Below are 27,329 nucleotides of genomic sequence, written 5' to 3'. Positions count from 1 at the left end.
GAGTTGTCACATGCTTTCCCAACAAATCCGCCTCCCAGCTCCCCACACCATATCCACCACAGCAGCTTTTCAGCAGGCACAAGCCACTACAGTGGGACAGAGAAATGAAAAGATCCTGCATGAATAGATTAACAGTTCTTAGGCTTCAAGTCTACATATATCTTCAATTTTACATTATTAAATAAAACAACTCAACCTAAAATTCACAAAAATGTTCACATTGTAAGTTCACAATTTTTTTTCCAAAACATCCTCTCATGAATATCTTCTCCAGTGACTTTGGAAAAATAAAGGCTAAACAAGAGAACTCTCACTTTTGGGTATGGGAGTGCCCCAAGATGTAAAGCAGGTTAAGTTCTGTGTCTTGCTTCTTACACACTCAATTTCAAAATTCCCCTGTTTTTGATCAAAAATAAAATTACCACAACTTTAGTGAAAGCAAATACTTACATAATACTCTTTTATTTTTATATCATCTTGCTCCTTCTGATATTCCAGTTTTTGTTTTTCTTCTTGTACTTTTTCACCAGTGGTTTGCCAGTGTTGCTTTTCGCTAAACAGAACACAGCAATTTCAGACAAAAAAAATGTTTCAGGTACTTTTAAAAAAATCATTTGTGAAACATGTTACTACAAGAATCATATCAGCTACTGCCTGGTGCTCTCCCTTGCATTTGGCATTCTGACATAACCCATTTCTAAAATCAGGAGGTTGTGCATACACATCATGGCTTGTACCCTGTAATAGATTTTTCCTCCAGAAACTTGTCCAATCCCCTTTTAAAGGCGTCCAGGCCAGTCGCCATCACCACATCCTGTGGCAAAGAGTTTACACGGAATTTTTATACACGGATTTGACTCAACATGAATGGTCCCTGCAAATGAGAAAGGATGTGCTGGAGAAGGAGAAAAATGCATCCCTTTAAAATCAGTTTTAAAAACTGAACCGTCGTTTAACAACAGCCTCCTTAGAGAGAGAGAGAGAGAGAGAGAGAGCAGCAGGCCAACAATCCTTCTCTCTCCTGCTGACCCCTCCCTTCCCTAGCAAGTGAAAGAAATGTGATCATTTTGTATTGGTGAAGGGAGGGGCTGATGGATTGTCTTCTTAATGACTCTTATCTTAGAGTCAAAAGGTCAGCAAGGCTGTTTTACAATCACTGGAGCAAAGAAACTTTGTTTTTTACATTGATTTGCTATACTGCGTTTTTTTTAATCCACATGAGTGTATGGAATGGAACGCATGCCAATTAGTCTCAACCTGTACTGATTAACAAAAGCAGCAACTGTATCATTTTTAATTGTCTGACAAAAGAACCATTTATTGATTTATTTTGCTATGTATTAAACTGCTTTGTGAACTACTTTTTGGTTAAAAACCAAAAACCGATAAACCGATATATTGGTTAAAAACTGATTTATAAATACTCTTAATAATAAAATAACAGAGACGAAAAACAGCATTTTGCAATGGAAGCTTGCACACCTGGAATAGTGTGCACAGTTCTGATCATGGACATTATAGAACAGGAAAAGATGCAGAAGACCATTTAAAAAGAAAAGTGTCTTCTGTAAGAGGAAAGCTTACATATTTGGGGCTTTTCTGTTCAAGAAAAAACAAATAAGGTGGGTAGAACATGACTGATGCACAGATTGGAGAGAGAAACATTTCTCTCCTTACAATACAAGAATCAGGTGTTATTCAATGAAATCAATTGGCAGGAGATTTAGAAAAAACAAGAGAATGAGCTTCTTCATACAGTGCATAATTAGTCTGTGTAACTCTGCCATAAGATCTGCGATGATTGCTACCATCTTGGATGGCTTTAAAAGGGAATTGGAAACAAGTTTATCAACTTGCAGTCAGCCATGATGGCTTCACGCTACCTCCAGATTCAGCAGCAGCATATCTCTGAATGCCAATTGCAGGGAAGTAACAGTGAGAGAGATGTATGCATTCATACCCTGCCTGTGGACTTCCCAGAGGCAAATAAGTAGCTGGCCACTGTAGGAAATAGGATGCTAAATTAGATGAGCCTTTCGTCTGATCCAGCAAGCTTCTTTTTACATTCACTCTGGACATGAACATTATATGGCATAACCAGAATCAAGCAATTGAATTACCATTGGTTATGACGGGTGACGTTTGTTTTCACTCCATATGAAATATAGACTCAATGCTCAGCTTCAAAAAAATCAGCACCACCACAGCAGAGAATACAGCACAGAGACATTTGTTTCTCTGCATTCTGAACTGAACAGCTTCATAAAGTATATGTGTGACAAATCCCCTGGTGTTTTACTGTGTTTTGTACACTTTGGGCTCCCCAGAGACTTTTGTGTCATTCGGCAGCCTGGGAGCTGCTGAGATATACTTTGCAAGTAGCCTTTGTTCTTTGTGTAAAACATTACCTGAGAGAGAGAGAGAGAGAGAGCGCGCAGATGGGGATAAATATTCAGCTCCCTCTCCAAGTTGGCAAGTCCCCTCAGCAAGACTGAAATGTGCTGAAATTGGGCATCAAACCTGTCTATCTTGGTTCAAGGGATGCAATGATCAGGTAATTTCCACCTCTCCCATCAGGTAACCTGTTGACTTCATTAGAGCCAAGGTATAAATTTCCAAGCTCACAGAAATGGGAGGTTGTTGTGTACAAGGTGCCTGAGTGACTCATTAGTTGGGAGCTTAGGGAGGAGCACCCACTTGGTCAATCACAGGTGAAAGGACTGGAGACTCCTCATGCAATGCAAGTACATTAAGCTAGAGATAGTCTACATAGGATTGTTCCAGCACTTTTCCTTGTTGATTCAGGTCTGCTTACCAATTTCTCTTGATTACCGCCTCATGTGCAATGGAGTACCATCTCTGCCTCCTATGCTGGGCATCAATGGTTACTGAATTCTTTTGGTGAAACCCTTTCACTTTCCAGCAAAATTAGGCATTCTCCATCCGTTTGCCTATATTTATTACTAGAGGTGTTTGTTTTTGGTGAATAAGATAGGATTGCAGCCCAAGTCTTACTGAACACTGTGGGTTTACTTCTGAGTAAAATAAAGAACCGTTTTCCAACACCTCTATTTCATTACTCATCTTTCTTTGCCTGTTTTGTTTAGTTTTAATAAACTAGTTATATTTGACTCTTGGTCTGCCTAGTTCACCTTCACAGGTAAATTGTCACATATCTTCACTCTGCAGATGCTACTGTAGAGTTGCTTTCCAATAGGAGCTGCTGGGGTTCTGTGCTGTCCTGGGGGGGGGGGGCGTTTCCCAGATGACCCTCCTCTGCCTGGTCTCTGTAGCCAAGAATACAGGGGGCAGCAGATACAATCTACCAAGATTTTCCCCAGTCAGCTGCTGGTCCAACAAAGAGGAAAGTGGAAAGCAATAAGAAGTGTGTGTGTGTACTAACTACTAGGTGCTAATCCTCTAGGTCAGCCTGCCTTCTCCTGGGAGGTTCCCTTCCTTGACAACATATATGATTAATTAAGAAAAATAATCACTTTGAACACTTGATAAAATCACAACTTGTGTGGAGTGATTATTTTTCTTCATTAGGCATGCGGTTAATATCCCTGATTTCCCTCTATCTTGGACCTTCCTATCGCCTGTTTAAAGTTGAAACAGCTTGTGCAGGTAGCTCAGTGCTGATGCTACACCCCCGTCTTCCTACAAGGCATACATATATTTTAGGAAGCTTATAAAGAACATGCAGAAAGAGAACCGCTTGGTCTCTCTTGCAAAGGATGAATAATCTATTTAAATACATTCAAGTTTAAGGCTGAAATCAACACTGATCAGTTTAAACAGAAGCTCACCTTTTTGGAAACTAGCTGCTACAGCCAAGAAAACTCCACCTTTGTGCAGTTCTATCCCGAACGTGCACATTCATTATTTGGATCCCAGCCTTTTTCATCATTTCAGCAAAGCAAAATTATACCTTAGGTGTTCTTTATATAGCAAGCCCTGCTGGTGACGAATAACAGCAAATTTTCTCTTCCATTCTTCTGCAGCTTCTTCTAATTTCTTGAGTAGTTGCTCCTTGTTTTCCAGTTCCTAACAATAAAATGTCAAGTTATAGGCCGTATCTCAACCTCAATTCCAATTTTAAGAGTACAGAACTCTGTGCTTTTGAATTGATAGCTTTATCTCAAACACACACAAACATGGACATTTGATACATGTATGTCAAACATATCAGTTTTTCTTCTTCACTGTAAATTAAACAGCTAAACTTCTAAATTACATACAAAGAATAGACAAAAGAAAAAAAAAGAAACAAAATAACATATTTCTTTATCCAGTGAGTAATTTATTTGTGGAACTCCTTGCCACAGGATGTGGTGATGGCACCTGGCCTACATGCCTTTAAAACAGGATTGGGCAGATTTATGAAGAAAAGTTCATCAGAGGTTACAAGCCTTGATGCATCGGCTGGACTTTAGAGGTAGTCTATCTCTGAATGCCAGATGCAAGGGACTGCTAATAGGATATAGGTATCTTGTGTTACACCCTGAGGCATTTAGTGGACCACTGTGAGATGCAGGAAGCTGGACTAGATGGGCCCTTGACCTGATTCAGCAGGGCTCTTCTTACGTTCTAAAGATCAGCAACGATATGACAGTTTCCTTCCATTTCATTTTCTGTTCAATTCTTTGTGGGAAACTGGCCTCAAAATTTTGGTTGTTTATGGGCAGTTATTACTTGAAATTGAAGATTTGCATTATGAATTAAATTAATCATGTTCTGAACTTTCCATGAACAAGAAATTCTGCATGAAGAATTGCCTGTTTCTTATTAAAATGTTGTTCTGCTCTCAAGCCTCCATGTTTTATATAGGAAAATGTTTGACAGCCACATGTTGAAATACATTGACTATCCACTTTAAAATCTAATACCTGCAAAAGGTGTATCAAATATTCATTCTGTGAATTAATGATGTTCACACTGGAAGGAGCCATCCGTTCTGGAAGATCTACTGCCTTGAATACTGCACTGGCACCTTCTGACTGTCGCAATGAATGAATCTCTGTTTCTAGATCAGCATTCTGAGTAATATAAAGAAAAAAGGATGAGTAATTAAGGTAGCAAAATAAAAACAGAAATCGCAGTTATTGCTCAGCTCATTTGATTAGAACAATCTAAAAAATTATGATTACAGTTCAGGAAATCCAGACAGACAGTTCACTACAAACAAAATGGCAGACTGCTTTTGAAATTCCACAAATGTTTTTAAAAAGGAGGAGAAATGCAGTAGTATGGCAACGGGGGGGGGGGGGGAGAAGTGAGAGAAAAGCACTTCTGGGTGTGCACAGCCTGCCATATCGCTACCTAGGACAACGTGTACAACCAGAACTCACTGAATTAGACCCCACTCACAAGCAAGACTCTTCTAAAGGAAAAGAAGAAACTAACCAGATGTGAAACTTGCTTGGAGCTCCATCTACCACAGCCTTCAATGCATGTGCCACACACCTAGAGAGACTTCTAGGCAACAGTCCCTATATATTTCTTACATGTCATTACTTTTGGGCTACTTTTGAAAACCAAGTTGGTTCACGTACCTTTGCATTTGCTTTGGCAAGCTGATTAGAAAAGTTGACTGCCTCACTCCGAGCTTCTCTCAATTCCTTGCGCAGTTCTTCATTTCGTCCTGTAAGTTGGTCCACTTGAGCCTTCAAATGCAAGGTGGCATCAAAGGTTCCTTCGGAATTCTTTAATTCAATTGCCTGTTAATAATCCATTCACCAGAAAGGAAAAGAAAAAAAAATGTTTTCCACATCCATTTATATTCACAAGCTTGAAAAACCACAGAAATGTATAAAGCGTCCAGATTTCTTTGTTAACCATGCTGACATATTTGTGCAAGTTCAATCAACGTATAGCCAAGTAGAATGGTTTTTACTCCTGGCATTTTCAGAACACCTAATTTGGATGATGAATGGGACTGGCCCTGATTATTACCAGCAAGACCCATATGGGAAAAACACTGGTTGGCAACCTTCAGTCTCGAAAGACTATGGTGTAAGCCTACAGCACCCGGTATTCCCAGGCAGTCTCCCATCCAAGTACTAACCAGGCCTGACCCTGCTTAGCTTCCAAGATCAGACAAGAACGGGCATGTGCAGGGTAACATATGCAATTGGTAATTAAAATTATTAACATTTATATAGCATTTCAGCACATCTGAAATGCTCATCCGCATCATCTATCTAAACATCTTATAATATTGTAAGGGAGACCAGTTTGAGATCCTCATATGGAGATGGGGTGCTGAGGTTGAAAGAGTACAGCATGAATAAGGGCACCTAAAAAGCTCATTGCAGAGAAGAGATTCAACTCAGGGGCTTTCCAGTTCACAGTTCAGTCTCTAATGACTGTGCATTTAATGAGTACTTCAGAATGTTGTATTACTGCTTGGAAAAAGCTGTATTTTAATTCAAGATTACACCAACTCTTGTCAGGTCGAAATATTCCTGTTAAATTAATCAGATTAATCTAGAAATAATTAAATGTGCAACTGGGGTTTGGCTTGCTGCATCTAAATCTTGAAGAGTTCTTGTGTACATAATCTGAAGCCTGCATTGCCGATGGTACAAACGAAAACAAAATTCCTAGGATTTAAAAAGAATTTTGGCCTCCAGGATTGTACTGGTAGCCTCCAAGTTTTTAAATATTTGCAACCCTTCTAAGAGTATTTCATAAGAAAACCTTTTCCCTGAACAAGCTCCCCTTCGTACTTTCAATCTTTATGTGTCATCTGAAGACCACACAATGTTCAATGTGAAGTCTCTTTAAAATAAACAATTTATGAACTTAATCAAATAGGTGAAGTGAAATAAAACTTACATTTACTAATCGTTCCAGACTAGGGATCATTAAAGCAGTTTCTTCACCTTTTACAGAATCTTTCTGCATATCCTTTATTGCTTGTAGAATTTCTTTCATGCCTTGCTCAAGCTGCTTATTCTCTTCTACCAGTTCTTTTACTATAGTTAAAACAGCATATATTTCATTTTGGAAAGCTTTCGGAGTGGATAGTTGCACATTCATATACATTTTTTTAGTCAGACTTGGAATGCTGCAAATTGCCTTGTGAACGTTTTTATTTAAAAGGGGTATATAAATACTAATACTAATGCAAACTTATAACACTAGTTAAAGAACCAGCTAAAATGTTCATGTTTTAATTCCTAACATCTCTCATCAACTTTTGACATTCAAAAGCCAAGTTCTGCTACTGAATCTGAGAACCCGTGGACATTATATATCTGGACTTTCAGAAGGCGTTTGACACGGTCCCTCACCAAAGGCTACTGAGAAAACTCCACAGTCAGGGAATTAGAGGACAGGTCCTCTCGTGGACTGAGAACTGGTTGGAGGCCAGGAAGCAGAGAGTGGGTGTCAATGGGCAATTTTCACAATGGAGAGAGGTGAAAAGCTGTGTGCCCCAAGGATCTGTCCTGGGACCGGTGCTTTTCAACCTCTTCATAAATGACCTGGAGACAGGGTTGAGCAGTGAAGTGGCTAAGTTTGCAGACGACACCAAACTTTTCCGAGTTGTAAAGACCAGAAGTGATTGTGAGGAGCTCCAGAAGGATCTCTCCAGACTGGCAGAATGGGCAGCAAAATGGCAGATGCGCTTCAATGTCAGTAAGTGTAAAGTCATGCACATTGGGGCAAAAAATCAAAACTTTAGATATAGGCTGATGGGTTCTGAGCTGTCTGTGACAGATCAGGAGAGAGATCTTGGGGTGGTGGTGGACAGGTCGATGAAAGTGTCGACCCAATGTGCGGCGGCAGTGAAGAAGGCCAATTCTATGCTTGGGATCATTAGGAAGGGTATTGAGAACAAAACGGCTAGTATTATAATGCCGTTGTACAAATCTATGGTAAGGCCACACCTGGAGTATTGTGTCCAGTTCTGGTCTCTGCATCTCAAAAAAGACATAGTGGAAATGGAAAAGGTGCAAAAGAGAGCGACTAAGATGATTACGGGGCTGGGGCACCTTCCTTATGAGGAAAGGCTACGGCGTTTGGGCCTCTTCAGCCTAGAAAAGAGACGCCTGAGGGGGGACATGATTGAGACATACAAAATTATGCAGGGGATGGACAGAGTGGATAGGTAGATGCTCTTTACACTCTCACATAATACCAGAACCAGGGGACATCCACTAAAATTGAGTGTTGGGCGGGTTAGGACAGACAAAAGAAAATATTTCTTTACTCAGCGTGTGGTCAGTCTGTGGAACTCCTTGCCACAGGATGTGGTGCTGGCGTCTACCCTAGACGCCTTTAAAAGGGGACTGGACAAGTTTCTTGAGGAAAAATCCATTACGGGGTACAAGCCATGATGTGTAAGCGCAACCTCCTGATTTTAGAAATGGGTTATGTCAGAATGCCAGATGCAAGGGAGGGCACTGATGAGTCTCTTGTTATCTGGTGTGCTCCCTGGGGCATTTGGTGGGCCGCTGTGAGATACACGAAGCTGGACTAGATAGGCCTATGGCCTGATCCAGTGGGGCTGTTCTTATGTTCTTATGAATCAAAAATGAGATCCTGTTAATTTCTTTGTGATCTATCAACCATCACACACCTTGTTGTATTTAATTTATATAGCTACTTACATTTGGATTGAAACTTGGCTATCACAGTCCTGTTCTGTTCCAAGTCTCTCTCTCGTTCATGCAATTCTTTGGCAAGGCAGTCGCTCTGCCAACAAAAACGCAATCAGCATAAAAATGCATTTTTAAAACTGTATTAAAAAGGCTGAGCTTTATTTTTTTCTGAAGAATAGAAACTGAAGAAAAGGGAATAAAGAAAGGTTACTAAATTATACAAATACGAAGTACATTTCTTGTGACATTATGTCAACACAGTGCATTTCATTTATTCTAAACAAATCATACAGATTATTTCTGCCATAAGAGGCACTCAAATACTGCAATCTGCACAACAATAAAGCCATTCACAGGATATTGCATCTTTGAAAGATACATAATACAGACTTTTAATGTGGGCTTTCATCACACATAACTCTTTGGAAAAACCTTGAACTACTTGATTGCCCTGTAGCTTTCAGTCTCTAGCTTTGCATTTTCATTCACTGTATTCTTAGCTAACCATTTTTTTAACTACCTGTTCTCAAATGGGTCTCATATGTAATGCTAAGGTATCTATTAAAAACATGTATGATGAAAATGCCTCACCTCTGACTTATGGAAAAGTAATTCTCTTCTCTGCTGCCTTATGAGACATTCTGCTTCATCTACCTGACTTGTATTCACTGGCTGACAACAAAGTCCTCCTTCCATGTGTTCTACTGCCCAGGATTCTGGAAAGTATCTCTGATCCTTGCCTGCATCTGACAAATCAGTTCTCAAATCCAACAATCTCATTTCAGAATGGTCCCCCTCATCTTTTGACATGGCCTCCTGCAATGTATAGGATGACCCTGACCTTCCAAGTACAGAAAGAGGCAGCCCTTTCTGGAAATCCAGAGACAACGTTCGAACAGGGAGCACTGGCCTACGAGCACGAAAAGGAGCTTCAGGTCTGTTCATCTGCCTTCGTGTTTGCCGTCTTCTACTAACCCTTTGTTTTGTTTGCATAGCAGAAACTGGACAACCTACTGTTAGTTCCTTTGATGCCTTACTACATAAAGTTGACTCTAGCATCTCTGTGGGTCGTTGCTCTAGGGAACTGTAAAGCTCATCTACTGTCAAAGCCTTGGAGCCGTCACAATTATCCTTCACTTGGAGCTGTGAAGTAAGTTGAGAACTAAACTGAAAAAGAGAAGAAATGCTTTCACTTTTCCCAGACGCACTGACTTTGAAATGTGGCAGGTTTTTCAATCATTTCCCCAAAGTCTTGGCATTTTTGCTGCTGCATTCTATAACTTTGATGGGAAAAAAAGAGTTAGAATCTTTCAGCAGAAAATATGCATTCATTTCTGTGTTCCACAAGCTGCCATCCTGTATTGAGAAACTACCATTCTACTCATATGCACAAGCCATGTTCAAGATGCCCATATGTCATACTTTTATACTATAATTTTGTTATACAGGTGTCCCCCAGATATCCATGGGGAATATGTAGTGCCCCGCCCAACTGGATACCAAAACCATGGATAAAAGGGAATTCAATACTTACTGTGGTACCAAGCTCACTTCCTTTGAAAAACTCTAGAAGAGGAACATGACAAGCAGGCAAACTGAACACCAAGAAGGGTGACTAAGAGAATGCTAACAGAAAGCAGGAAGCTTTCTGTTAAGGTTCTGGTTGTCTTCCTTCCCCATCATTCAGTCTGCCTGCTTGTCATGTTCCTCTTGAAGCATTCTGCCAGAGACAACAGAGCTTGGTGCAACAGTTAATGTAAGACAAATGGCATGGGGGGGGCACAAAGAACCACAGATAAATGGATCCTCAGATATGGGGGGACACACACCTGTATACTGTTTTGTACAGACATACTTTAATAGTATTCCAATTGAAGAAAACATAAGAGGGGAATCTACAATGGACGGATACCACTTATGCCTTTACCTTTGTTTTGACTTCATCAATGCTAGCTGTTCTCATAAAGTCAGATGTGTCCTTTTTCATCTTTGGTTCTTTACTAAAGGTATCAGTCAGATGTAGATCCTCTATGTCCAATCCTGATCCGAACAGATTTATGAGCAATTGATCAAAAATTAGAAAAATTCAAAGCAGACTTCAGAAATCAAGAACAAAAGAAAGATTTAAAAAATCTAGAATGCAACTGACAACAGGAAAGGCTCAACTGCCCAGGTGTATAAAGGAGACTTCATTTACTGTTGGAAGGGCCCTGCATATATAAGAGATAGTACACTTCAGTACGGCATGGAAAAGGTGGAAGGGTCTAGATGGAACTGAAGCAAAAAGTGGAAGCTACAAATTGGGTCACCAGTTGCCCAGTCCCACTGCCCACAGGAGTTTAGAAATGGGTTGGCTATCAGGAAAAAAAAAATCCTTAAGATGGAAGCAAACAGCAAGTAGATGAGCAGGGTTTAGCATCTATTGCTTCATACATTAAGGAAAAATTCTGTCCTACTAGTCAAAGAAGCAGAAGACAACACTGGATTCACAATACAGTTTGATAAACATGTAAAAGGTAGTTTTTCTTTTGTTTGTCTCAAGATGCTGCCAAAAGATTCAAATTGTTTAATCCTCCTTTGGAGGTATCCTATCTGGAGGAAAAATGCTCATATAAGAACCTGCAAACTCTTCTCCTGGGCTTTTTAATGTTTTTTATTTTCCCCCCATTACATTATCTTGATTGTTCCCTGCTTTTAAACATGGATAGTCATTGTTAACATCTTGAACTGGGGCTGCTATTTGATGCTTGTTTGCTTCTATTGTTCTTATCTGTTTTAAATATTATTAATCACCTTGAGGCCTTAATAAAAGGGCAGGATATCTGTTTATAAACTTATAAGGAAATTTTTTTCTGAGAAGAAATGAACAGAGGCTCTTCTGGAACCTTGTACCATTTGTTCCATGGCACTAAATAACTGGCATTAAATATCTAAATAACTAAATAAAGAACTCAGCCTACCTAAAGCTGCAGCTCTTTTTCCTTTTTCCTGAGCAAGTTTACGAATCTGCTGTTTCAGGGCAACACGTTCTTCTTCCAGTCTTTCAATCTACAACATATTTTAAATGTTTATTACCAAGAGAAGATTTCTGTAGCATATTATTTTATGGGAAACAAATATATTCATTAATCACGTACCTCTTTCAGTAGGATTTGGTTCTCAGCCTTATACTGCTGCTGCTTGAGTGCTTTGCTGTTTTTAAATTCAGTTAAATCAATCATTGTCTTTGGATCAAGGCCTGAAATGCAACATGTATGATATATGCATTAGAAAACATTTATATACCTAAGTAAGAAAAGACTACTGGGGAAAGAACTCTACCACTGTTCATCATATTATTAGGCACTGTACTATGTCCCAGAGACTATTTTAATTGTCCAAACTGAGAGCAATATCCAGCCACTGCTTGCTACCTGGTGCAAACACTGCAGTGTGTTCTAGAACCCTGCAAATCAATTCTAGTACACATTTCTAAATTTGCTCTAAATGGTAGGTGAAGATTTGTCCCAGCATTGGGAGATAAACCAGCCTCAGGAGACAGCAATGAGAACTAATTTGACTACCTGTGGTTATCTACACCCTGCACCAAATATTGCTTGTCTAATCAGTAAACTATTATACATTTATAAATCCACACAAGGGAACACATTTTTAATATATATTTTTATCTAGTCTAATCAAACAAAGTTAATAAAATGGAAGCAAAGACTGAAACCAACATAAACTTTACAGCTGCATGCAATGGCTTGAGGTCACAGGTTCTCATTTTATCTTCCCAGTATCAGCAATCTGTTCTATGCCATTAAATCCTGACTGGCTTGTTTGATGGATCTGCTCCAGAAAGCACCTGACCATTTAGACATTTCACTAGCCATCCCTAGCCATCCCTAGACACTCCTGAGCAGGAGGTCTGGTCTAGAGGGTAGAGCCTCCATCTGCCTGAAGATAACATCCACAAGGTCGCCAGTTCGAGGCCACCCCGTGCGACCTTGAAGCAGCTGTCAAGCTGAAGCCGAGCTATTCCATCTGCTCTGAGCGTGGGAGGATGGAGGCCAGAATGTGAAGCCAGATCGGAATGAAACACCTTGAATGTAGTGGTTCTTGAAAGAAAGAACCTTCTTTCAAATTGTAAAAATCCCTATTTAGTAAGGGATTTAAATAAAGCCTGCCTATGTAAACCGCCTTGAATAAAGTCTTGAATAAAGACCAAGAAAGGCGGTATATAAATACCTGTTATTATTATTATTATAGTCTAAAAGCTGAAAATACATTCTGCTAATCCTGTACTTTCCTCTACTAGGAAGAATTTCTCTGCACATCTCAAGTCAACAAGAAAAACTGAAACTGAGATTTCCTTCAGGACTAAAATGCTAGACATATAAAGAAGGTTATTTCAGCATCACTTTACAATTAAATATTTGTAAAGTTTATTGAGATACATACCTAGTCGTTCTCTAAGATCTTCATTTTCATCAAGAAAATCATTTATTTTAAGTTCAAGTTTATTCACTTCTTTAATCAAGGTTTCAGTCTCATGATCTCTTATTCTAATTTGTTTCTTTAAAGCTTTTATTTCAGCAACAGCATCTTCCAGACCATATACTCCCTTAGAAAATGAGAAATTCAGTGATTTAATTTATAGTGCCATTATTAAGAGCCCAATCCTATGCATATCTATTCAGACTTAAGTCCCATTATAGTCAATTAAGCTTACTCCCAGATAAGCGTGCGTAGGATTGCAACCTAAGTTATAATACATATATTACATATGCCTCAATAACACATAATAAAGTAAGTTTATTTCAGTATTTCTAAACTCCTATTGTCATAAAGCTTCAGTATAATAAGCTATTAATGACCCTCCAGAATTGTTGGTTTATAGCTTCATCAATAAGCCAATCTCTCATGGAAGAAAGCCAAGAACGAAGACAAGACTTCTGTGTATCAGGGAGTCTTTCTTCCCTGATTAACTCACTTTAGAACAGCGGACCATGTTATCTAAATACACATGGCCCATTCTAACAAAGTCTGATGCTTCTGTGTTATCTACTTATATACCGTTTCATAATCTCGCATCCGCTTCAAGGTGTCAATCAGTTCTTTGTCCTTTTCTCTCGCATCAGATTCGGCAAGTTCTGCTACCCTCTCGGCATCTTTGGTTTTCTCTTCTAGCATATGTAACTTCCCTTGTATTTCCTCAATATAACCTTGTTGTGGAAGAGATGGCCGACCTAGGAAATACAAAGAATGACCACAACTTACATTTTTTAAACCATTCTGCTTTACTGACTTTACAAGGACAGCCTATAAAAACATAAGACTCTTTCCCAGCCCTATCACTTGCTCTCTGGAAGCTAAAATTTCAAGGTTAGTACCCAACACAGGTTCACTGAAGACACTGTATAAAGTGATGGCCCGATCCTATTGCCTATTTGTACTGGCAGAGCACACACTTCACTGGCATGCGCTATTAAAAAACACTATAAAGCACTTTGCAACAGTGTAAGTTCTGTCAGCATCAGCAGGAAGGTCGGAGCTTTTCTGCTGGCACCAGCACTCAGGGATGCTTGCGAGAGCAGGCAAGTCCAACTAAGGGACAGGGGGAGGGCAGGGAGGGAGTGGCACAGGCAGGGGTGAGCAGATTGGGCCTGAGAGAGAAGCAGGATCAGTAGTGCTGGCAACCGTCCTATGCCATCTCCCTGTTGGGGCCTGATCCGCCAACACAGATAAACTCAGACTTGCACCAGTAATATCACTGGCACAGGTCCAAGTTGACCCACTGCTCCTGTTAGGACCTACCCAAGGGCAAGGGATCAATTTCTCCTTACCCCAAGGAGACCTCCAGCAGTCCAAATTCCTACGCAAGATGCAGAAGAAGCTGCACTTGTGCTGTTACATCACTTCATGGGAATTTAGTTAGGATTGGGCTGATAATTACACAACTAAGTACAAAATAATTTGACTTGTTTGAATTCACAGGTTTGGATACCTACTAGGCAATAATTTATCACCTGTTGTTCTTACATTTAAATGAGGCCTCTCAGGTTGCATTCTGGGAAAGTTATTCATGACTAAGAACCATTGGATAGCAACACCAAGCAAGTTGCACAAGCATAACCGATCTTCCCCACACCTCCCTATCAAAGTCCCTGAGCTATATCCACCCCCAAAAATTACCGCTGAGGAACAGGGGGTCTGCAGCAGCAGCACAAATGCAATATGGGGAGGGTGTTACTTGGTAGCTCCAAGGAACACCAGTAGCATCTCTCTTTCTGGCTTCCAGGTATTCCCCTCCAGCCTCAATCCTGTTCCTTCACAAGCTGTTGTCAAGGGTCTCCCAATCTTCAGCAGCAGCTTTTCAGGGAACTTCAGTAGGAAACAGTGGGGAAGGTGGCTTACATTTGTACAGGATGCACAAGTGTAACTCCAGATTCTACCCACTGAAATACATGGGACAAATTAGTCCTAACCAACAAATCCCATTCATGTCAACAGGACTCAGTTATTTTCATTTGATATGACCTCCTTGTACCCAAATTATTCTATTTTAAATCCAGTTTTAACATATATTGCTAATATTATATAAGACAGAAAAAAGTTACTTCTATCTTTTTGAAGTTCTCTTTTCAGGTCCTCAATTATCAATGTATTCTTTTCCATCTCTTTTGTATACTGTTCAACCTGCTCAGTGAGCAGTTTTATCTGACTGTCTCGTTCTTGCACAGCCTGCAAAAGTATAATTTTGTTCTTAACATAGAAGAATTACCATAAATACAGAAATATCAACGTAACATGCAAAATGGAAATACTTACAATATAAAGTTCAGATATGATCTAGAAGAAGGATAAGTGAAGGCAAATGGAGCAAAAAAATAAAGCAGAGAAATAAAAAAAATGTACAGCCTACAATGATGATTATACCTTTTTTCCCCAAAGTTGTAGAGCTAAATTCTTTTATTCAATGTCATGTGAACTTTATTATGAACAAAGATATGCCATTATATATGCTTGTTCAAAGAGAACTGTGCTCTGCATTCTATGCTGCACTTATTCATTATAAATTAATGCAACTTGCAAGAATGCAGATTTCATGCAAGTCTTAACACCATATGTATGAAAGAAGGGGTTGACAGTGCGTGAATCCTATGCATGAAACAACAACTATGAATGAGGAAATGAACAAAACATTGAGACTGCATTTTTCCCTTCCATGTTAAAAAGGCATAATTACACCAGTGTTTCTTAAAAATGGTGGTGAGTTCCCTGGGGTTAAATAGATCACCCAAAGAAAGCACACAGACATACAGTTTCTCACACTGTGATGATGACGGATTTAACAGCAGCTAAAGCTCAGGGTTTCCCAAGACGGAACAAGGACTACTGAAAAGGAGAACAAACGTACAGCCTCCTGTAAAGTTAATTTAGGATTGAAATGAAATGAAAAAGAAAAGTGTAGGAGCCAGGGAAAAAGAGGGACACAATTTGCTAGGAGTACAGTAGAATATAATGTATATGGGAAAGAATAGATTGGAAGATCCAGGCAGCCATGCCCATTGAGTCAAGGCTGTATAGCACTTTGCATATTGAAAACAATCAAAATTCTTAATGTTTTCCCAGCCAAAATCCACAATTTAAATGTTTCTTGAGTTTAAAAGCCGAGGTCAATGAAAAACAAGTAATACCTTGAAGTTCCACTCACAGTCTATGGCGGACTTCTTCAGAAGCCAGTGTAACAACGGAATTACACTGGTTTCTGAAGAAGCCCGCCACAGACAGTAGACATTATGTGGCAAAAACCATAACAGCCCAATCCTATGTTTTCTCCACCATTGCACACAGACACACCCAAATAGGCTGTGCAGCATGCTATGGTGGGGGGAGAAGGGAATTGAGAGGCTTGGGAGGGAAAAGGGGAGTTGTTTTCCTTGAAAGCCCCGCAATCACCAAAGAGTCTTCACGGATCTACGCCAGCTCTTTAGCTGGATACAAAGAGGGCACAACAGCTCACTTCGGAGGCGATAACATTTGGTGCAAGTCACCTGTGCTAGTAATATTGCTGCATAAGTTTGAGGCCTAAGTGTGCCTTCTCTTCACTGCACTGCTCTTTATGACCACCACTAGGTTTCTCCTCCTGCGTAAATGCAAACAAAAATGACACACGTATTTTGGGTTACTTGCATGCTTGCTGCACAGAAAATAGTACCTGCTGGAGTAACATAACATTGTTCTTGTCGGCATCAAGCTGGGCCACTTTTAGTTTTTCTCTTAGAGTCAACAACATTTGCTGATACTCCATGATTTCATCATCTTTGGAAGCTAAAATTCCCTGTGAAGGAGAAGGTGGTCAGGGAACATCCGAGCAAAATATAATCCCTAAAGGACTAAATTTAAACATGCCCCCTGAATTACCTTCCATTCTTCCACTTTTTCATTTACAGCTGCCATGAGGGGATCATCCTCTTCATTCTTAGCTTTCAGCTGATCTGTTAGCTCGTGTGCCTGTGGAGATGCCATACAAATATTTGCATTATTTGTATTTTTAGGCATCTGTTTAAAATTAAAAAAACACTTTGAAAAGTGGTTACAAAATTTAAAACCACCAAAACGTCAGTTGGAAGACAAAATACTTGTAACCTCTGTAAAAATTAAAAAAGAAGTAATTTTTCTAAGCACATTAGGAAGATAGTTCCATAATTTTAGAGCCATAGGTGGTTAGGGAGACACAGATATCTAAGATGAAAAACAACATTCATATTTCCATTACTGAGTACTACCTTTTCTGTTCTGTAAAGTAATCTGTCCTGGCATAGAACTGTTATATATCCTTATGTCAGAAATGAGATTTACTACAAGTTCCCACTTACCTGTAGCTTATATTGTTCCTTTTCCTTCCTTAATTGATCCATAACAATGTCAGACTGTTGCACAATAAGCTTCATTTTATTGTACTCATCAGTCATTTTTTCCATTTCCTGCACAGACTCTTCTAGATTTTTCCTCATTTCCTGGTTTTGAGCCTCAATTTTCTCATTAGCTTCAGTCAAGCTCTACAAATTTAAAAGTACAGCAAATATGTAGGACTAATATTTTGGTATCAAAAAACCATTTCTAAACCGACGATATACTTGTAAGGATCAACCAGAACTATATCAACAGAGAATGATTCTAATGAATGGTCCAATCCTGTAGTACACCAAGGAGGCAGTCAGAGGTCTGGCTCTGTGAATATTGGTTCCCTTAACCTGTGTCAGGCCTCAGCAGACCCTATAGGTCTACTCAGATCTGCCAAAGCTATTTAACTTGCACAGAACCGAGGAGATCTGTGTAGGGTTCAGAAGCCGGGGGGGACGGGACAGGATTTGTCAACAGCCTCTGCTCCCATCCCACCCCCCTCCTGGACTTGCACCCCTCCCCACCATCCCAGAAAACTTCTCTGCCTGAATCCACTATTCCTCCACCCTGGTCTCCTTTCCATTCTGGCCCCTCCCTGCCCCATTCTGCCCACCATGCCTGTCCCCCATGCTGACCTACCAGCACCAGGGTTCATTGCTGGTGTGCAGTCATCGTTTGTGACTTGAACTACGAAGTACACTGTGCCACTGGAATGCGGGATCTGGCAGTGCAGTTTGCCCATAAGATTTGTCCATAAGCCAGGAAGTCATTTACTCATTAAAATTATGGTGTTCTTGCTTCTAACTCTGAAAATTAAAACTCCTCAGTTTCTCCCCTCCCTCCCTGAGTAGCCTCTGCAAGTTTACCTGAATTTCATCTAGATACTGGACAAGCTCAAAGTTCTTTTTCGATAACTGTGACCTGTAATCTAATTCATCTCCTCTTTGTGAAAGCAGCGATTCCTTTTGTGAATCTATTTGTCTCTGATAGTCAATCACATCCTGACGAAGCTGCTCATTCTGCACAAAACAAAGAAAATGTAGTTTGAAAATGCTAAATATATGGATATCACTGAAGTCCAATGAAATTGTGTCAATTGATTTTCCGAGTCAATATTTCACCTAGATTTTCTAGAACAAGCTATCACATGGTACACTGATATTACTATTACTGCTAAGATCAATGGTTCCCAAACTTACGTGGGTCACAGTGCCCTTCCTTCGTGGCATGCTCTTCCTCCCAGCTCTCTCAGGCACCATCATCTTGGCTCATGTGAAATCTCATGCGATCCAAGATGGCGGCACCTATCTTTCTAGCTCTCCCAGGCACCACCATCTTGGATTCAGCTTGCATGATCCAAAGTGCATCTAGGAGAGCTGGAAGAGATAGTGGGGACATCCCACGAAGCCTTTGTGAGTTCACCGCAGCGTCCTAGGGCACCATAGCACACAGTTTGTAAACCACTGCCTAAGTCTAAGATCTACTAACTCGCATTAAACCTCACCTTTTTCTTCAGCATTTTTTTCTTCAATGGAAATAGAAAATAGATAAGAAAGAAAATTGGAATAGAAAAGGAGTGAAAATCAAAACTTAGTAAGCAAATTCAAACAAAAACCAAGAAGAAACCTTTTTATAGGTAGAAATAATATGCTGGGCAAGAAACACTAAGATCCTTAGAGGCTTAATATTGTGAATTCTTATATTCCCAAAGAAGTTCATAAGTTAGAACAAAGGGACCTTGTGAAGAAAAGAAGGCACTATCCTTTTCTTAATGTCAAACCTTAGTTCAAGTGTGGGGTCAATCAGGCCAAGTTAATAGACCTTACTTCAAAGACAATGTTCTTAAGGAGTAAGATACAGTTGGGACAATATTAACAAGAAAGTAAAAATGCAAAGCCTGATAAAGAAATGACAAAGGCAAGGAAGCACAAGGTAGACAACTCCTAAGGGAATACAAAACACTCATAACTGAAACAAGAACAAGAGCTGAACAACAACATAACGCAAGGTTCCAACAAGAACAGCAGGCTGTTTGCCTCAAACAGAAAAATTCAAAATACTTAAATTGTTCACAGTCACACATGCATGTCTGCTAAGAGAGTGCCAAGGAATTGACCTCAGGGTTCTTTACTAACCTCTCTTCTCAACTTGCTGTTTTCATTTTCCGCATCCTCATTTCTAAGTGCCAGCTAGAATGACAAAAATAATTGTACATTTTTGTATGTTTCATCAAATGCACGCAAAGCACAATCCTATGCATGTCTACTCCGGAGCAAGTCAATGCAATTGAATGCAATGCAAAGCAATTCAATTCGAAGCGTTCAGTGGGGCTTACCCCTAGGAAAATGTGTACAGGTTTGCAGCCTTAATTTTGTAAAAATGGAAAAACTGTAGCAAGTTCACAACTATGAATGCACAAAATTTCCCCTTTTTCCTAGAGGACAATCACCTTCTGGCATACAGAGAGTGAGCAACATTTATAGTTGTCCAGAGTACCAGAGTACCGTTTCTGTGAACAGAGGTGCACTTCATGAATACAAGTTCCCATCAAGACTAGAAGGAGCATTCTACTTCCACAAAGTGTCCTTGTGTTAGTACAGGAGGCAAGACTGGAACGCTCCTTCCATTCCTGGATGGAGTTTAAGTTCTGAAGCAGTGCTCTAGATGCCATTCAATTACTGTACTGTGAATGGAAGATGACCCAGATTTTCTTGCATACGGTTTTTTTATGCACATCCCTTCCTGAACTGGAGGAGATGCGTTTAAAACCATCCCGAAGTGACGATGCCATGATGGTAGAGAAAACCACAACAAAACTACAGCATGCAGCACTAAAATAATAATGGAGACACCTTATACAATACAAGAAATTCTGCCAGAAATGTTTGGTTAAGTTATTAGCTTTTCTACACCAGTCTACAACATTGCATAACACACTATTTTCAAAGAATTCTATAAAATGAAATATGACTGACAAACATTCCTATTATGCAATTTATCTACAGCCCACTGCAGGAATATCATATTTTTAACTTTCTCACTTCACAGTGCACATCACAACATAAAAAAAAACCACACACAGCCCTACATCATTATCAACATTTTCATTTTAGTTACTAGTCTCAACTTTCTCCAGATGCTACTGCTTACCTGTTCATTTACTTTCTTCTCTTTCTCTAGCTCCTTTTCCATATCTGCCAACTGTCTGTCTTTTTTCCCCAGCTGTTTTTCCATCTGACGGATCTCATCACGCAAAAAACGAGTATCACGACCACCTGTAGATTGCCGAGCTGCCTTAAAAGCATTAAAATCAATCAGGTTATGAACAAGTTCAAGGTAAGCAGAAAAGGTACATACTGAACTGTTTCAGTCAGAATGCACACAGAACTCAAAAAGGTAAAAACTCCCTTACAGTGTTGCAAGTTGCATAGCTTGAGAAAAAGCAATCAAAAGTTTTGCTGCTTACACAAATCTCTGTGCACATTTCAGAATTGGAACCAAAATGCGTACAACAAAGGCTTTGAAGCATAATTGTAAAATTACCAGCTATTAAATCAATTCATATTGATGTAAACATAAACTTATTTTATGTAAACATATTTATGTAAACATAAACTAAGATCAAATCTTTAAATGTACTAGACATATACTTACATTTATATCCTGCCTGTAGATATACCAAAAAAAAATTCAAGCCTTACATTTTAATTTTTTTACATACCTCTAATTCCTTTTCCAGTTTCATCACCTTAGTTTTTAACTGGTTTTCTGTTTGAATAAAATGGAGCATACAAAATTAATAAAATGTCCCCCCCAAAGGCTCTACATTGAAACTAAAATACTGAACTAGAATACTGAACACAAAACTAAAAGTGTACTCAGACACAATGCATGTTTACTCAGAAGTATGCCCTAAACAATTCAACAGAATCAACTTCCAGGCTGTTAAGGTTGTGGGCTGAAAGAAGCAACATGATAATACCAACTCATCCAAAGTTGCACATTTTCAATGAGGTTTTTAAATTCCACTGTAAATGACAGAACGTAAAATTGCAGCTTTGGTTGGAACTTGCCCATTCTAATCAGACACCCTCCCCCATTTTATAGATTTGAAACTGCAGTTCATCGATAGTAATCTCATCAATTTTTACAAGGTGATCTGTTTGGTATGGTTCATTGCTGCAAACCTAAGTTCAACTGCACCTCCGGGTGCTAGAATTTCAGGGGTTTGATGCAAATATGCAAGCTGGCAGCTTGGAATTCACTGGCATACACAGAGAAAATAATTATAATTTCCCCCAACATTCCTACAGCCACAACCAGCTGCAGAAACAAAACAAAGTTTGCCTCGTACTTTGACATGCCTATGTTGAAATTAATGGAAATCTGAAGCTCACCAGGGATCCAGTGATAGGAACAAGGTTGCTGCATGTGAAGGGAGAGGAAGGGGGAATCACAGGAACTACAGCTGAACACCCAAAGCATTCAGAGCTTGAAATTTGCCTTAACCTGTGCCAACATTTAACCTGTGTTTAACATTTCCTTCCATAATATCATTCATGACCTATCAGATATACAATATACTAGAAAATACTAGTAAACTTGTTTCACTGTTCAAAACTGATAATATACAATTGGTTTTGTGTATGTGTTTTATTTATCCATCAAAGATGTGCAGATACCAAATTTGGCTTGTTCCTCCCCAGCTTTCTCAACTTCTTCCAGTGCCAGTTCTACTTCTTGGGTTTTCATCTAGAACAAATACAAACAAAACAAAAAGATTTCTTATGTATTTACACAAAGCCATGAATCTAAAATATGATGCAAGAATGATTTCAAGTTCCTAATATCATATGATGAGAAGTTGTGTGTCTCCAAAAATGTAATTGTTGTAAATTATTCACAAGACATATCAACAGCAACAAAACCCACTATATTGTTTGGTAAGTCACACAAAGCAGTAGCAAGGAACTCATCTCCGCCCTCCTGCACATTATGGGGTTTGCCACAAAATAAAGATCAAGGAAGAGTCTCTTTTTTCACATTAGCAAAGAAAATCAATTAAAGAGATTCTAAGATCACAAAGATACAACTCCATAGATTATTGGTAGATTATTTTCAAAGATGGTTATTTGAATAATATTTGTTAAGTGCTTTCTGAGTGTGCAAAACACATCACATGTATTATTTTGAAGTTGCTGGCATCCTTCAGTCTTGGAAGACTAGGGTATCGTGCTCTGAATAGTGGTTCTGGAACAGAGTGTCCTCTCCAGTGCACAAAGCCTGGGTAAAGTAGATATGGAGGATAGACTATTACCCATGCAGCAAATCCCCCTTCTCCACATCACTGAAATGGTCCAATGGACCATTTCCATAACTGGATGTAGCCACAAGGCAGTGGAGGTTTGGGATCAGAGTTTTCCTTCTCTCAGATGAGCTGCCTTCCCAGGCTAATGAGTCCCATCTACCCGGTGGCTGTTTAGTCAGCTCTTACGACAAGTACAGCCAAACTGAGGGCCTATCTTATCCCCAGCCCTCAGGGAAAATGACTATTTTGAAGTAGTCGTTACAGAAAAACTTGTACTGTAAATATTATTATCCCTATATTAGCTGAAGCTAAGAGGAAGAAAAATTGGCCAATTAAAATTCAGATCAGATTATTGTAACGAAGATGTATCAGTACTGACCTTCATTAGTGACTGGGAGATTTTAAAAAGCTGAACTAATCGTTCAGGGTTCTCATTCTTCAGATCATTTCCATCAACCTAAGCATAGAAGAAAAATATTTAATATCAAAAAAGTTGAAGATTTTGACGCTGAAAATAAAAGCTATTTGTTTAGATTTTTTACAGAACAATTCTTCTGTCATGCAAACTACCTTTGCCACAGTTTCCACCAAGTTATCTGCCAGTTCCTCTTGACGAGGCAAAGCATCAGGATCAATCTTCATAAGCTTCTTCCATTCCAAAATGGGTGCCATCTTGAATGTTTCTTTCTCTCTGCTGCAAGGACAAATGTGTTGTTTTGAGAAAAAAAAACCCAGGTACATACAAATGAATTTTCTGTTTTAGCTAGGTACAAGGAAATGGTGGTTTACTAGAAATCACCTTTTAAAAGTAAATCCCAGAATGCTGCCCAACAGGATGCCCGGGCTGACACAACTGCCCAGAGCATCCCTGTCCTTTGCATGAGGACATTGCTTGGCAGCCACACGGAACCAGAAGGTCTGCTCACTGGGCAGACAGATCCACACGGATGCTGGATATGGCCCTCAGGCCACGGTCTGCCCTCCCCTGGTGTATGTTGAGAAACTACTTAGGACCTGTGGCATACCTGGGAGGCGTAAGGAGAACAAATACCCCAGGTGTCAGGTTTAGGGAGACAGTGCCACACTGCCATCCATCTCCCCATGGCATACCCCCGCAGCACTCGGTCAGTGCGCCGATCCATGGGCCACCCCGAGGGCCTTTCCTCTAGAAGCATTCTGAGCGATGAGGAAGTCAAGCGTGACCTCCCCAATCCTCCAAAGGTCTAGTAAAGCTCTTGGAGAGCCGAAAAGCATCACTTCCGGTTTCATAGAGGAAACTGAAAGTGACGTTTTTAAGCCCTTAGAAGACCATGTGAGGAATGGGGAGGCAGGGGCCAGGACCGGTGGGGGGAGGCAGCTTGTAGTTATATCCCTGGGCAGTACCAGGGTAAGGATAACCACTGCCTGGGACCCTTATGAACACCACCCTAAACTTCCGAAATTGTGAAATATGACTCTTTCTGGCTCTTTGAACAAACTCTCTCCCTATCAGATATCTGCTCAGATATGTCTTAAGTTTAAGCTATTGTACCAATAAGCATTCAACTTGTCACTTCAGTTCCTACTCTTTTCTCCAAGTATAAGCTATACATTAATTAACTCCCAGAAAATTTTAAACAGGATGATGAGGGAACCAACTCCGCCGTCAGGGCAGCGAAAATTTTAAACTGCTGGTGATTGATTTTGACTTCTGTGGAATCGCGTCAACACACCCCATTAGTAGGGTCACCAAATACAAAGGAGAACAGAGTGCCTATATCTTTAACCATTGTATAGGAGAGGGAATTTTGGCAGGTGTAGCTGAACATGGAAGAGTTTCAAAAGCTACACCTGACTACAGTGCAACTTGAAGCAGGAACCAGAAGACTCCCTCCCATCTGAGATGAAGGGCTGATGTTCACTGGGACAGGAGCATCCTGGCTCTCTGCCTTTCATCAGGCACATGAAATACCATCCTCAGTTGGGCAGAGATATGGACACACCAACAACACAAACACACACACACCTCAATACCCCTGCCGACACATGCACCCCACCCCACATATACACACACACACCACCAATACCCCCCACACCTACACCAATACCCCACACACCCACCCCACATATACACCCACACACACACCTCCAACACCCCACCCCTCCCACACACACACACCCAAAGACACCCCATACATACTCCCCACACACACCCCCAGCAGCTCACACATCCCACACGCACCCACACCCTCACACACACACCCCCAACAACTCACACCCCCAACACATATTCCCACACCCCTCCGCACACACAAATACCCCACACACACACCAACACCCTATGCTTACTATCGGTGTTGGTGTGAGTGGAAATGTGTGTTGGGGAGTGTGAGCTGTTGGGGGGGTGTGATGTTTACTCAAACACACCCAACACCCTCACACACACACACCCCAACACCTCACACATCCCAAACAGACACCCCCACCCCACAACACACTCCACACACCCAACACTCTCACACATCCCCACACGCCCCCAACACACACACCCCACTCCCAATACACCCCTCACACACACCCCAACCACACATCCCCACCTCTCTCACACACACCCCCAACAGCTCACACACCTTCACACCATCCCACACACACCTCACCCTCAACACTCCCCACAGGCTAGGCGGCAGAGCCCCGCAGGGAGAGGCTCCAAGGCGCAGCTCCTCCCAACAGCACCTGCAGGCGAAGGGCGACCCCCAGCCCGGCTCGGCTCGGCTCCCGGCCCGCTGCAGAGCAACGGGCAGGCCTGCTCCAGGGCAGCAGCCCGGCTCTCCGCCCCCTCAGCCCAGCCTCCCTCCCCCGGGGGGCTTCCGCGGTCGGAGGAGCCGGCCGCTGCTAGGCGACCGCCTCAACAGCCTGGCCGCGCTCGCGAGCGCGCAAGCCCCACAGTGCTCCGGCCAGAGACTACTCGTCCCGGCATGCTTTGCGCAATAGCGAACGCGGTGCTGCCGCCACTAGGGAAAGAAAACACCTTGACTTGAGGATGATGAGGAAACCAACTCCGCCGTCAGGGCAGCGAAAGAAAACTACACGCCCCAGGATGCTCCGCGCCGCCCGTGAGTCCAACGTTCCCGAGAGACCGCCCCTTGGAATGCTGGGAGTAGGAGTCGCGGCAGGCGAGTTCCCGTCATTCGCCGCGAGCGAAGGGACTGCGCGTGCGCAGTGCGGGGAGGGGCCGTCGCTCGCCTCAGGTGAAGCAGCGATGGAGCGAGCGGAGCCCCGGCAGTAGAGAGCTCGTCATGCGGAGCAGGAGGCGGCGGGAGCGCTTCCAGGCAGGCGGCTCGTGGCTGCGGGTCCCCCGTGCAGGTGAGGCGAGCGCCGCTGCAGGGCTAATCGCCCAGCGTGGTCGGCCTGCGGAACTCCTCGCCACTGGATGAGGTGATGGCGCCTGCCCCGGACTCCCTGAAGCCTTCCTGCCCAGCGCCGCTGTTCGCTGCACCGCTAGGCTCGCTGCTCGGCGGGGGCGTCTGGGGTTCTAGCAGGCACACCGGGCACCGCCTCCAGGGCCACCACTACACTGGCTGAGACACTGCTGTAGATACCTGCCAGATTCCTCTTCTAGGGAGAGTTTGGCAAATATCTGCACGCACACTCGCACGCAGACACACACATAAGGTCTGTAGCAGCCTCATACACTCACCAGATCTGTAGTAGCCACATGCACACCCTCTCTCTCACAAGGTCTCTAGCAGTCTCATACACTCACAAGGTCTCTAGCAGCCACATGCACACCCTCTCTCTCTCTCTCACAAGGTCTCTAGCAGCCACACACACACACACACACACGTGCACATGCACAGTCTCTAGCAGCCCCCCCCACACACACACACGGTCTCTAGCAGCCACATATACTCACAAGGTCTGTAGTAGCCACATGCACACCCTCTCTCTCACAAGGTCTCTAGCAGCCTCATACACTCACAAGGTCTGTAGTAGACACAAACACATACACAGTCTCTAGCAGCCACACACACGGTCTCTAACAGCCACACACACAAGGCAATAATATACAATATATGTATGTGCATGCAAAATAATTACTGATTAGCTAAAATACATATCTCAACACTTTTCACTGATGATTTTGTGAATGAAACTTAGATGCTAGTATGTGGTTCAGCTCAGCCGGCCTGTGCAGGTGCAGCCTGAGCTGTCAGAATAAAGGAGTCCGATAAGCCCATGCAAAAGTAGTTCCAGTTTGGTGTTTCTTCCCAGCATATAGCTTTATCTACTTGACGTCTCCATATAAAATATTTTTTTCTGTCTAATTGACCTCTAAAGCTTCCTTGGACAGCTTCCTTCAAAGGCAGCCTCAGAATTAAGTTTGTCGACAGCTGAACCATTCCTAATTATCTGTTTCCATAACTTGATATCACTGGTGGTGGTGATTTGAGCAGAAGGTTGAAAAACAATATTTTGCTACATGTAAATATTCTCTCTTACTGTCATGCCTCTCACTTTCCACAATGTCCTTAAGTACCAGT

The 27,329-nt window shown here is 41.4% G+C and overlaps 3 protein-coding genes across 8 annotated transcripts in view; 1 reads left to right on the top strand and 2 right to left on the bottom strand.

The window, feature by feature from the left end:
- The window catches only part of CEP290 (centrosomal protein 290), a 53,842-nt gene extending 28,138 nt beyond the window's left edge, over positions 1–25,704 (bottom strand). For 2 of the 6 annotated variants that reach the window (XM_066633145.1, XM_066633149.1), the window contains exons 1-23: positions 25,446–25,704; positions 23,380–23,503; positions 23,189–23,266; positions 22,184–22,253; positions 21,223–21,269; positions 20,652–20,795; positions 19,637–19,690; positions 18,368–18,520; positions 17,474–17,656; positions 17,019–17,108; positions 16,813–16,935; positions 15,212–15,335; positions 13,668–13,840; positions 13,053–13,215; positions 11,747–11,847; positions 11,570–11,657; positions 10,537–10,649; positions 8,619–8,703; positions 6,841–6,980; positions 5,556–5,720; positions 4,890–5,039; positions 3,932–4,047; positions 451–553 (exon numbers count right to left, since the gene is read on the bottom strand). In XM_066633145.1, coding sequence (XP_066489242.1) covers positions 451–553; positions 3,932–4,047; positions 4,890–5,039; positions 5,556–5,720; positions 6,841–6,980; positions 8,619–8,703; positions 10,537–10,649; positions 11,570–11,657; positions 11,747–11,847; positions 13,053–13,215; positions 13,668–13,840; positions 15,212–15,335; positions 16,813–16,935; positions 17,019–17,108; positions 17,474–17,656; positions 18,368–18,520; positions 19,637–19,690; positions 20,652–20,795; positions 21,223–21,269; positions 22,184–22,253; positions 23,189–23,266; positions 23,380–23,481 — 2,565 coding nt within the window. In that variant the 5' untranslated portion in view covers positions 23,482–23,503; positions 25,446–25,704. Of the gene's footprint in view, positions 1–450; positions 554–3,931; positions 4,048–4,889; positions 5,040–5,555; positions 5,721–6,840; positions 6,981–8,618; positions 8,704–10,536; positions 10,650–11,569; positions 11,658–11,746; positions 11,848–13,052; positions 13,216–13,667; positions 13,841–15,211; positions 15,336–16,812; positions 16,936–17,018; positions 17,109–17,473; positions 17,657–18,367; positions 18,521–19,636; positions 19,691–20,651; positions 20,796–21,222; positions 21,270–22,183; positions 22,254–23,188; positions 23,267–23,379; positions 23,504–25,440 lie in introns of those variants that run through there. The other 4 variants (XM_066633146.1, XM_066633147.1, XM_066633148.1 and 1 more) reach the window with 4 other exon arrangements.
- LOC136656820 (uncharacterized) lies at positions 8,891–9,845 on the bottom strand (the record flags this gene model as incomplete). The annotated part of the gene is made up of 1 exon (XM_066633152.1): positions 8,891–9,845. A coding segment is annotated over one exon (675 nt), but the record flags the coding sequence as incomplete, so codon positions are not given.
- Positions 25,705–26,019: 315 nt separating the features above from the next.
- Positions 26,020–27,329, top strand: part of TMTC3 (transmembrane O-mannosyltransferase targeting cadherins 3) — a 37,906-nt gene continuing 36,596 nt past the window's right edge. The window contains exon 1 of the mRNA XM_066634328.1: positions 26,020–26,151. The gene's annotated coding sequence lies outside the window, so the exon portion shown is untranslated. The remainder of the gene's footprint in view (positions 26,152–27,329) is intronic.

Source organism: Tiliqua scincoides, chromosome 7 (genome assembly GCF_035046505.1).
Source record: "Tiliqua scincoides isolate rTilSci1 chromosome 7, rTilSci1.hap2, whole genome shotgun sequence".
Taxonomy (NCBI): domain Eukaryota; kingdom Metazoa; phylum Chordata; class Lepidosauria; order Squamata; family Scincidae; genus Tiliqua; species Tiliqua scincoides.
This window is presented reverse-complemented; position numbering and strand designations above follow the sequence as displayed.